General features: G+C 37.4%; 1 protein-coding gene, 1 long non-coding RNA gene and 1 pseudogene across 2 annotated transcripts; 2 read left to right on the forward strand and 1 right to left on the reverse strand.

The window, feature by feature from the left end:
- Positions 1 to 2,311: 2,311 nt before the first annotated feature.
- Positions 2,312 to 4,052, forward strand: LOC112001087 (UDP-glycosyltransferase 88F3). The gene has a single exon (XM_024033251.2). The coding sequence runs from the start codon at positions 2,481 to 2,483 to the stop codon at positions 3,921 to 3,923; it is 1,443 nt and encodes a 480-aa protein (XP_023889019.2). The 5' UTR covers positions 2,312 to 2,480; the 3' UTR covers positions 3,924 to 4,052.
- A 362-nt stretch (positions 4,053 to 4,414) lies between these two features.
- Positions 4,415 to 7,627, forward strand: LOC112001076 (histone chaperone ASF1B-like; annotated as a pseudogene).
- A 558-nt stretch (positions 7,628 to 8,185) lies between these two features.
- Positions 8,186 to 10,425, reverse strand: LOC136062142 (uncharacterized). Its single transcript, XR_010623969.1, has 2 exons — positions 10,002 to 10,425; positions 8,186 to 8,735 (listed from the first exon to the last, which is right to left on the reverse strand). It is a non-coding gene; the product is annotated as an uncharacterized LOC136062142 (long non-coding RNA).
- Between the last annotated feature and the right edge of the window lie 1,761 nt (positions 10,426 to 12,186).

Consider the following 12,186-nt stretch of genomic DNA (forward strand, 5'->3'; position numbering starts at 1 on the left):
TGTGCGCCAAAGTTCTTGAATGCAAAGGTAAGGAGGCAAATTAGTCCAAATGAGTATTTATATCCTCAATAAAAGACAACCAAGCGGAGTTTCCTGCCCATAAAGGCAGAGAACCCCCACCGATTGATTACCATCACACCGTGGAACGTGGGGAGTATGGAGTCGCTAGAATTTAATGAGGGTGAGCGTCGCATATCGAGGCGTCAGAAACGTGCATTGGGCAAGCGAAAAGACTCCAACACTGACGTAGGCCAAGGTTAGGCGAGCCACAACGAAGGCCCGAGGATGTCAAAATCCTTCTCCTTGTCCGAAGATACGGATAACAGGATTTTAAGGGGTTATTATGGGGCCTAAGAACTTGGCAACCCCGGTCCATTTTATATCTGGCCCAAGGCCCATGCCGAGGAGTAAGAAAGGCCCGAGGGAGAAGTACGAAAGCCTAAATTGCCAAGAATCCTGCCGAGGACGACCTTGTCCTCGGCCAACCGAGCCCAACACTTTAACCATGGCAGCTCGGTGGAAGAGCAAGTTCAGGACGAATTGTCACCTCCATATTAAGTGCGCTCACCTAACTCCTTGGCCACATTGATGGTGATGTGACCCCTGAACAAAGCTGCCTCGATCGCCGCAACTCACAGAGGGGCTGGTAAAGCGGCTGATAAGATGGGCAGTCAGGAGGGGGGGCATGGATGATCAACAGGTAGAAGAAAAAGGTTATGGAAATGGACTATATAAGGGGAAGATACAGATGAGGCGAGGGGGATGATTCCCCCGATAGAGACCGCTGTCAAGCTTTTCGGACCGGTGCCGAGGACAGATCTTGGAGGACAATCATGATCTGCTGACGTTTGACCGTGGCGAAGGGTGGCGAACGCTTCACCGCCCACTGCCCGCATGCTAAGGTCTAGTTCTTGAACCCGCTTTCTACAAATTTATTGTACTGGGCTAACTGGATTTAAGTCCACTCACTCAACAGTAGAAGTACTCAAACCCTGTCCCTACAATATATAATATATATATATATATTTTATGATAAAAAAAATGTGTTTATTTTTAAATACATTTATGTATATGCATGAAGTTACAAACTAATATATTATATAATAGAAAAAGAATATTTTAAAACCATAACTAATTTCACGATTATCTTATATGGCATACAATAATGAATTGTCTGCTATTTTTACATAAAATTATCACTATTTTTTCTATAAAACATAATAAGTGGTATTAAATAATTGAAAAAATATATATAAAATTAGTCATGGTCATAGAATTTTCCCTAAAGAAAATCAGAGCACCTGTGAGATTTCAACAAAAGATTCCAACCACGATTGATATGTTGACCGACTACCTATTTTGTCCTCGATTGATATGTATGACCGACAACTTATTGTTGTCCTCACATGTGTGACTGACAACCTATTTCTGTCTTTTTCTTTTTTTTTTTTGGTAAACCCTATTTCTGTCATTTTTTTACATCAAACTGCCATCTTCAAAAGTATAATAATTGTTGAGTAGCCTGCCATCTTCAAAAGTATAATAATTGTTGAGTAGCCAGCTTTTACAAAGGAGGTGGACCCAGAGGCCACTGCAAAGTAATTTTCAAATGTAGATTTGAACCACTCCCATAGTATCATGTTGGAGTATCATGTTTTCAAAAAAGTCTTCTCTTGCTCCCTCTCTAAACAAGAAGAGAGTGTAGAAAATTATTAAATACATTATAAATGATGAATGATAAGAGGGATGGGCTCTACAGTCTACACATAGGTCCCACTACAGGACCTATTCCTCTTTTGAGAGAAAGTAGCAATGCTCATAGTATTTAAGCATTGCCTGTGAGGGTTCAGCGTTGTACCTGTACTACTGCTACGAGAGTAAACACGCACGAAAAAAAGAGGAAGAGGCAAAATGCAAGACACAATAATCCTATTCCCATCTCCAGGCATGGGCCACGTGATTTCAATGGTTGAGCTAGGCATGCTCATCCTCCACCACTATTCTAACAACTTCACCATCACCATCCTCCTCGCCACCGGCATTTTTTTTTTTTTTTTTGTAAACCCTATTTCTGTCATTTTCTTACGTCAAACTGCCATCTTCAAAAGTATAATAATTGTTGAGTAGGCAGCTTTTACAAAGGAGGAGGACCCAGAGGCCACTGCAAAGTAATTTTCAAATGTAGATTTGAACCCCTCCCATAGTATCATGTTGGAGTATCATGTTTTCAAAAAAGTCTTCTCTTGCTTCCTCTCTAAACAAGAAGAGAGTGTAGAAAATTATTAAATACCTTATAATGATGTATGATAGGAGGGATGGGCTCTACAGTCTACACATAGGTCCCACTACAGGACCTATTCCTCTTTTGAGAGAAAGTAGCAATGCTCATAGTATTTAAGCATTGCCTGTGAGGGTTCAGCGTTGTACCTGTACTACTGCTACGAGAGTAAACACGCACGAAAAAAAGAGGAAGAGGCAAAATGCAAGACACAATAATCCTATTCCCATCTCCAGGCATGGGCCACGTGATTTCAATGGTTGAGCTAGGCATGCTCATCCTCCACCACTATTCTAACAACTTCACCATCACCATCCTCCTCGCCACCGGCGCTTTCTGGAACACCCCAAGTGTCACCTCTTACATCCATCGTATCTCTCAATCCAACTCCAACATCTCCTTTTACAGCTTACCTTCTGTCTCCGTTGATACCACCCCAACTCGAAGCCGTGCAGCCATGGCCTTTGACTTCATCCGTGTTAGTTCAACCCATGTCCCAAATGCACTCCAACAAATCTCCCACACTTCCACCATTCGTGCTCTTGTTATCGACATTTTCTGCACCTCTGCTCTTTCTATAGCCAAACAACTCAACCTTCCTGTTTATTATTTCTACACTTCTGGTGCTTGTGCTCTCGCTGCCTTCTTATACTTCCCCAAAATCCATGAACAAATAACAAAGAGCTTTAAGGACCTCAACAACACCGAGCTTCACTTGCCTGGAATGTCACCATTGAAATCCACACACATGCCTGAACCAACCCTCGACCGAGACGACCCAGCTTATTGGGACATGGTCTATTTCTGTTCACATCTTCCGAAATCAAATGGGATTATAGCTAACACTTTTGAGGACCTGGAGACAAAAGCCATAAAGACCATTGCTGATGGTGTATGTGTCCCTGATGAGCCAACTCCGCCTGTTTACTATATAGGACCTTTAATTGCTGAAGCCGCAGAACGAGCAGGTGATGATGGAAATAAAGGTGGTGATGAGAATGAGTGTTTGTCATGGCTGGACAAGCAACCAAGTAGAAGTGTTGTTTTCTTGTGTTTTGGTAGCCGGGGATCTTTCTCAGTGGCACAAGTGAGAGACATAGCTAACGGCTTGGAAAGGAGTGGACAAAGGTTCTTGTGGGTGGTGAAAATGCCACCACAAGATGAGAAAACTAAGCAAACTGAGCAGTACACATCGGAGTTTAATTTGGATAGTGTATTGCCAGAGGGTTTCTTAGAAAGAACAAAAGATAGGGGCATGGTGGTGAAGTCATGGGCACCCCAAGTGGCGGTGCTAAGAAAGGAATCCGTTGGCGGTTTTGTGACACATTGTGGGTGGAATTCGGTGTTGGAGGCAGTGGTTGCCGGAGTGCCGATGGTGGCGTGGCCACTCTATGCTGAGCAGCATCTGAATAGAAATGTTTTGGTGAAGGATATGAAGATGGCTATTGCCGTTCAGCAGAGAGAGGATGATGGGTTTGTGAGTGGGGATGAGGTTGAGAGAAGGGTTAGAGAGTTGATGGAGTCGGAAGAAGGGAGAGAACTCAGGGAAAGGATTTGGAAGATGAGAGAAATGGCTTCGGCTGCTTTAGGAGAATTTGGTTCGTCTACCAGAGCCTTGGTCAAGTTTGTTGAGGCACTTGGGTAGTGCCGGTAGTGGATTTGGATAATATGTTGAGAAGGAAAATATTTCTCCTACACATGTTTGTGGTTGTGGAGAAGATGTAAAGTAATGTAATTGAGCAATTGAGTGAGTTTCAGAAATAATTTGTGTTAATACATTTCTGGATGTAGTACTCCTTGAATCCCTTGTATTTTTTATCTTCTTTTGAATGATTTATTTTCTAACTAAATGATACGACTAATTTATTGCAAGATAAAGGAATTGGATCCTAATTTTGCTATGATATTGAAGGAGAAGAACTTGAATCCAACTATTCTGGCATTGCTACAGAGGTGTAGTTTGGATGCAAATAGAGATCATCGTGACAACACTGATATCACTGTCATTTACTCTGAACAGTGTAGACAATGCTAGGATTCATATCCCGTGCAATACCTAGGGTATTGCACGGCGTGCAATAGCTTCAATCTCAACCGTTTATTTAATCCAACGCATAAAAAATTGACACCTAATAAAGACAGCTCATCAATCCGTGTGACACCACCTTCGGCCCTTGCTCTTTTCTCCTTTCTCTTTTCTCTCTGCCTTTCAGCTACCAAAAAAATACAAAAAGAAACTCTCTTTCTTCAGGTCTTTCACTATCCAAAATTCAAAAACTCTCTCACGCCATTACTGAATCTCCATGGCTACAGCTAGCAGCCACCGCGTCTCACACCTCCACTGCCGGCGGTAGTTCTGGTACGTTCTTATCTCTCTTCTTCGGCCGCTGGAGGTGCTATCGCCGGTGCCACCACCACTGGTGGCCACCGGGTCCTCCTCTCTCTCTATATTGTCTTTTCTCTTTTATTTTTCTTTTTGTTTCTCTTTTTATTTGCCTTTTAGACAAGACCGAAACCCCTTTGACACTCATTTTGTTTCATTTTTTTTATTAGTTTGATGAATAACATTTTGTTTCAGTTTTGATTAGCTTGATGAATGGGTTTTCTTGTTTGGATTTCTGGTATTAGCAATAACTGTTATTATTGGCATTTTTAAAGCTGGTTTTTGGGTGGGCATTGAAGATGTTTGTTGAAATGCTTCATAGAGTTTTAGTTTATCTCTCTGTATTCTGCCTTTTTCTTTTTCTTTTTTTAATTTTTATGCTAAAACTGAAACTAAACTATGATTCTTAGCTTGATAATAATTTCTCAGTTTGAAGTTTGTCACAATGGATCAGTTTTTTCTCATTCCCTATGTTACTACTGTGGTTTGAGTTGTGAAATGCACTGAAGATGTTTGAGAAAATATATGTTAGAAATTTGAAGTGATGTTAATCTAATTTATTTGTATGTTGTTTAGTCTTGAGGGAAATTCATCATATTGAGAAATGCAAGCGACTCTTTAAATTGGCTAATTCATTCAGGAGAATCCAATGATGTCTGATCCAGTCCTGATTTGATTTGAAGTCCATCTATTGAGAATTAATGGTCCTAGATGATTTCCACGATAATATGGCATTAATGTGATGAAAGAAATGCTTTTATCTAGAGTAAGGAAACATAAAAAGATGATTTTTGGATGTAATCCTAAGATGGTTTGGATATGATGGAGAATTGTTTGAGATGCTTTTGACATGTGCCATGGAGGCCTGTGAATGTAATCAAAATTGTGATAATAATTGTATGGATGGAGCAAAAAAGGCAAAAGGGAGGCCAAAAGGACTGGGGTTGAAGCTGTATGGAATAAGCGAAAGGCATGTTTGTTGGATAGATAAATGGGACATGACCCTAGATAAGTTTGAGTGACATAAAAGGTGTTTGTAGCTGACCCCAATTAATTTGGCTTTAGTTAAGTTGATTAGTTGGATGTAATGCTTAGAGTTGTGGATAAGTTTTTTTGGTAGCTTAATTTATGTGTAATAAATTTTTTACTAAAACACTCAAGAGGATTGATAGTTAGACAAACCTAAATGGTTTGAGTTATTGGTGTCCTTATATAATTTCAGTTACATTGTTGTTCAAAATACTTCAAATTTAAAAATATTTGAACCAATATTATATATCTCTGAGTACTATTTACCATTAAACAACTAGTCACTGATTCATTGATAAATTTTGGATATGATAGGCTTAGGTAAAGTTTTCAATAGGAAGAGAAGCTCAAAAAGTAGTTTTATTTAGTTAGTCCTGTGTTAGAATCCATGTGTTTGTTTAAGATATGCCTTACACAGGATGAGACAACAAAGAAGCCCCTGATGGTTTGAAAAAGGCACTGGATCTAAGTGAGGCTTTTGGCCAGTTCCTTTTAATTTTTTCTTTCTTGCCCTGAATGAATAAACTAATCTTCGTCTTTAAGCATGTAGATGTTTATATCTTTGATAGAACTCATACAAGAAGCATTTCTATATTTCCTATAGAAGTTCTTTTTTGAACTCCAGCTACCAAGTACTTGAATTAGAGATGCTAAAATGCTTTGAGGATGTAGCATGTTTTGTCAAGATATTTTGTACATTTGCTTAGGGTAAAAGTGGCAGGTGCAGCAAAGCTGTATTTCAGTATTTGATGCTCTCTTTAACCACTCAATGCCTTCTATCTTCTCCCCCACTCTCCCTGTTAGGTGGAGTCAATTATACTAATGGGAATCATTCATTTTTCTCTTTGAACTTTTAAATTTTTTAAAAAAAAATTATTTTTCCCTAATATAAACTTCTTGTGCATTTCCCTTGTTTGTTGTCATCATCTATGTAGTTAAATTTGTTTCCCTGACTTCTGCCTTGCTAGCCTTGCCATATTTTAACTCAGAAAACATTGCAGATTTGGAATGGAACTCATTTATGTGGGATCTGCTGAGGATGAGACATATGACCAACTTCCTGAAAGTGTGCTTGTTGGGCCTGTCAACATTGGCAACTACCGATTTGTCCTTCAGGTAATTTTTGATGAATGCTTGTGCTAAGTCCTAAACTTGGTTTTCAATGCTAATTTGCTTATGAAAATAACACTAAATTTTTTGTTATTGGGGCCCCTGATAGGCAGATTCTCCAGACCCATCAAAAATCCGTGATGAAGATATCATTGGCATCACAGTACTGCTATTGACATGTTCTTATCTTGGATGAGTTTATTCGAGTTGGATACTATGTGAACAATGATTATGATGATGAACAGCTAAGAGAGGAGCCTCCACCAAAGGTTTTGATTGATAGGGTTCAAAGAAATATTTTGGCCGACAAGCCCAGGGTCACAAAGTTCCCAATCAATTTTCATCCTGAGAACAATGAGCATGGTGAAGAAGCCCCTCCTTTAGCTGAGAATGCCATTGAGACCAATGCGAATGGAGAAGAACCACTCCCTTCACCTGAAGGACCAGCTATTGAGCAGTAGGTTGTTAATTGAAGCAACTGCGTGACATAGTGACTTCAAATTTTGACATACTGATGATTTAGGGTGAAACTGGTTTTCCAAATCTCAAACATCTCCATCCATGATATGCTTTTGTGACTGAGATCTACTATGAATTGTCAGTTGGAATGTGTTGTACCATCACTTTACTTGGGTTGTTGTGATGTGGTACATAATGGGTTAAAGATTTTGTATGCCATGAAAATTGAAGTTTAGGATTTGTTTTTTGAAAGTCTTTCATTACTTAGTCTTGTAAAATTTCAATTTTATTGGAAAAACAGTATGTTTGACTGTGTTCTTTAGAGACAGTAAATTATATGAAATGAATTGGAACCGAATTGCAACCTATGCTTAAAAATTTTGCCAAGAGTTATTGATATGAATATTTAGCCAATCTGTAAAAATTCTTGACTTTGTCATTGGGCAGAGATCATGAAAATTTCTGATAGTAGGTTGAGATAGCTTTCTGAGTTTGCATAACTTGCGCCATGTGAATAATCAGCTATATGGACTTCTGGTTTCTAGTGAACATCAACGGAAAGACTAAATTAAAACCAGTTAAAACATTTAGGCATTTAATGAACTTTGGGGATCAACTGGATCTTCAAGCAAATTTTTGGGACCAAAACTGGTGTTTCACTCCTATTAATTCATAATTGCATGCATTTGCGTAGATGAAAGAACATGGGATAGGATTGATATTGCTGGCTTCAGTCAGGATAGTTTGCAAGATCTAACTCCTAAAACTCTGCAAGACTAAAAATGATAATATGTTTAAGGATATTTGTATTCAATATGTTCTCTTGAAAACAGGAATTACACAACAAGAGTCTTCAAGGATGCTTGGCATATTTTAAAATCAATGGATCCAAGATGGAAGTAAGCTAGAAAAAAAAAAAATGAAGCTTCATCCAAAAAATAAACTAAATTGTATTAAATTATATTCTTCAATTACAAGGCCATAATAACAAGATACATAGACAATTTTTTTCCACCATCATATTACCGTTTTTTTACCTAATTCCCACATAATAACGAAAAAAAGAGTCTTGCATGCTTCAAGATCAAATGCTTCAAAAATCTTAAGCATTGTGACCTTGCTCAATTGTAACCACCTTGCCAACCCATTCCCTCCAACTAACTAACTATATCAACCAACTCTAATGCCACACAAGGCTGATGTAAACATATTACCAATACAAGTAATACAAGTATATCTATACTAAAATACAAGTATACAATGCCAGCTAATCAAATACAACATTATCTACAGCATAGACACATTATACACTCAGGCTGCACTGGCACATGCACACCTCATCAGCTGCACACGCATGCCCCATCAGCAGCAGACGCACCCCACATCAGCAGCCCACGAACACCCTGCAGCACCTCACCATGCAGCACCACACGCACTCCTCATCAGCACCACACGCACACATACATCTACACACTCCTGACAGTTAAACATAAAATATAAAACACTTTCTCAATGATAACATTTAACATTAGTGAAGGTTTATAAAACATATCATTAATTTTTTTCAACCAAACATTGACAAGTATCTACCAAACAAATAATAATAATAAGCATAAGAAAAAGTAGAATATCTCCCAATTTGGAGCATCTTAAAAATCAAATTATTATTAGAAATCCATCAACAACAAATAGAATGCATCTTGAAGTTAAGCACTAGCAGCCAAGGATTCTTCGAAATTTTATTTTAATACAAAACAAGAAAAAGGAAAGGGAGAGAGTTAAAACCATTGCACTATTCATAAGCTCAAGTGTGCAACCTCAGGTGGAAAATCTGCTACTGACTGTGTGAAAAAAAAATCCACAGTACCCTATTGTAGGAATGTGAGAGTACCACATGAGAGAACAATTAGTACCTAAATATAAATAATTACTACTAAGGGAAAATTACTGTGAAACAAATCATATTTTGCTATAATTTCTAGTAAATTTTTGGCTATTCCAATGCTATTACAACCAACCAAGAGCACTAAAAATTCAGCAAAAAAACCCAAGAGCACTAAAAGTTTTCAATGTCTGCTCCCATCTAAAAGCATGAAGGACTAAAGTAAAGACTCACCTATTAGATATTTGCTCAAACAGCTTAGGCAGCCAGGAGACCACTTAATGAAGTTAACAAATAAATGGTTTTTCATTTTTGTGCTATTTCGAATACAAAATCATAGCTTTTATGAGAATAATTTATCTACTATCTGCTTGAGATAAGTTTTCAAAGATAACACACTAACTTGAAAATCTAATTTCCATACACATAGTATCACAGTTTTAGCATAAAAAAAAAAGAAAAAAAAAAAAAAAGAAAAAGAAAAAGGCAGAATACAGAGAGATAAACTAAAACTCTATAAAGCATTTCAACAAACATCTTCAATGCCCACCCAAAAACCAGCTTTAAAAATGCCAATAATAACAGTTATTGCTAATACCAGAAATCCAAACAAGAAAACCCATTCATCAAGCTAATCAAAACTGAAACAAAATGTTATTCATCAAACTAATAAAAAAAATGAAACAAAATGAGTGTCAAAGGGGTTTCGGTCTTGTCTAAAAGGCAAATAAAAAGAGAAACAAAAAGAAAAATAAAAGAGAAAAGACAATATAGAGAGAGAGGAGGACCCGGTGGCCACCAGTGGTGGTGGCACCGGCGATAGCACCTCCAGCGGCCGAAGAAGAGAGATAAGAACGTACCAGAACTACCGCCGGCAGTGGAGGTGTGAGACGCGGTGGCTGCTAGCTGTAGCCATGGAGATTCAGTAATGGGCGTGAGAGAGTTTTTGAATTTTGGATAGTGAAAGACCTGAAGAAAGAGAGTTTCTTTTTGTTTTTGTTTTGGTAGCTGAAAGGCAGAGGGAAAAGAGAAAAGAGAAAAGAGCAAGGGCAGAAGGTGGTGTCACACGGATTGATGAGCTGTCTTTATTAGGTGTCAATTTTTTATGCATTGGATTAAATAAACGGTTGAGATTGAAGCTATTGCACGCCGTGCAATACCCTAAGTATTGCACGGGATATGAATCCGACAATGCTATGCCCGATCAAAATTTTTTTGTCAGAAGACCTCAGGCTTCATGAGCCTGAAGAGTGGCTTCCATTGTCTAGACTCTAGACTTGTACTACACCATCTAGAGGGTACTCCAGAATTCATCCTCGAAAAAATCATTGTGGCAATTTTTCGTCCAATGACTATCAAAATCATTAATGCTACACTCCAACTGGTAGTAGGATTTCTCTTGCTTGACTAAAAATTTTCGTTTTAATTTGGTAGCACTCTGATTAATTTATAAATCTTTCCGGTTTAATGGTGGGAACTAATGGAAATATATACTTTAGAGGTGTTTTTGGTGTAATTGTTTCTCCTCATTTAGATATTTGGTGAAGTTTTGTATTTGTAATTTGCATTCGGCTTTGCAGTGCTGCAGTTCACTCCAACAAGCTAAAATGTCTGAATGAATTTTCTGAAATTAAATTATAGAGATATTACAACATACAGGTATTACACATAAATTAAACTAAATTATAGAGTTTTCAAACAAGTTCGATGGCAGAGTCTGAAAAGTTGAAGTTGCCGGCTGCAAACAAGTTGTACAAGAAAGTATAAACGGACTAATATATAGCAAGTCAAAAGAAATCATCTTACAATACTCCAAATCCAATAGCAATGTTTTAAAGGAAAAGAGCGCTAGAAAAAGCTTGAATAGACAATGATGACCAAATATTTCATTAGTGTCGTATCTGTGTTTGGTTTAACTAGAAAATATTTTCAGTGTTTGGTTGTGTCCCAAAAAAAAATATATGAAAAACCGCTGATGATGGAGACCAATGGCAAAGACCGGAGGCTACCAGCGGTGGTTGGCAACCGGAGACCAAAGACCTTAGTGTGAGGTGGAGTAAAATCTAATTTCCAACATAAGTATCCTTATTTTATGGTCAACTAGAAAATAATTTCTAGTTGACCAACATTTTCAATGGCCCTAAACACTCATAAATGTGAAAAATACTTTCAATCGCCCCAAACACCTACAAATTAAAAAAATATTTTTTGGAAATAAATTTTCATTGAACCAAATACAAAGCCAAAACGAAAAAAAAAAAATCTGATATATATATTTTTAATGGTTTAGGTCCAAGTCATCTGTTTTAACCAAATTTGAAGTGAAACCATTTTTACTCCAAGTCAAAGTGTTCGAATTCAAGTGGGTATTTTTAGTTCGGGTTATCGATCGGTTGGTTCAATTTTATAAAGTCTGTATATATAATAATAATAATAATAATAATAATAATAATAAAAGAAGTTTTTCATTCATTAATTTGAAAACATGCAATAAAATTAAGGGGAAATTACACTTTGCTTACCTGTAGATAGGGGTGTCAATGTTCGACCAACCCGTGAACACAACACGGGTTTTTGCGGGTTAGGTTTAGGCTTTAATGGGTTTGGGTCATAAACGGGTCAACCTGAAAGCGACACGATAAGAAACGTATTATAAGTGGGTTAACCCGCGTAACCCGCAATAGACATGTTTGACACACCAATATATTTGTGTCAATCCGAAATGACCCACTTAACACAACCCGTTTAACTCGTATAACAAATAAATATTCATTTTATTTTAGAGTTGTCAAATACTTTTTATATTCAACATATATTTTAAATTAAAAAAAAAAAGTGAGTAATTACAAAAACTTACAAGGGATATAATTAGAAATTGAAACTTTACAAACCCTAGATCTCTAAACCCTACAAACCCTAAATCTCTAAACTTTCTTATAAATATCTAATTTTATTTTTTTATTTCAGCTGCACTACTCACTCTACTATCTTATAGTCTCACGCCAATTCTCAAACTCAAAATCTCAAACCGGTTATTACTCTCTC

This window comes from Quercus suber, unplaced genomic scaffold, assembly GCF_002906115.3.
Source record: "Quercus suber isolate HL8 unplaced genomic scaffold, Cork oak 2.0 scaffold_385, whole genome shotgun sequence".
NCBI lineage: Eukaryota > Viridiplantae > Streptophyta > Magnoliopsida > Fagales > Fagaceae > Quercus > Quercus suber.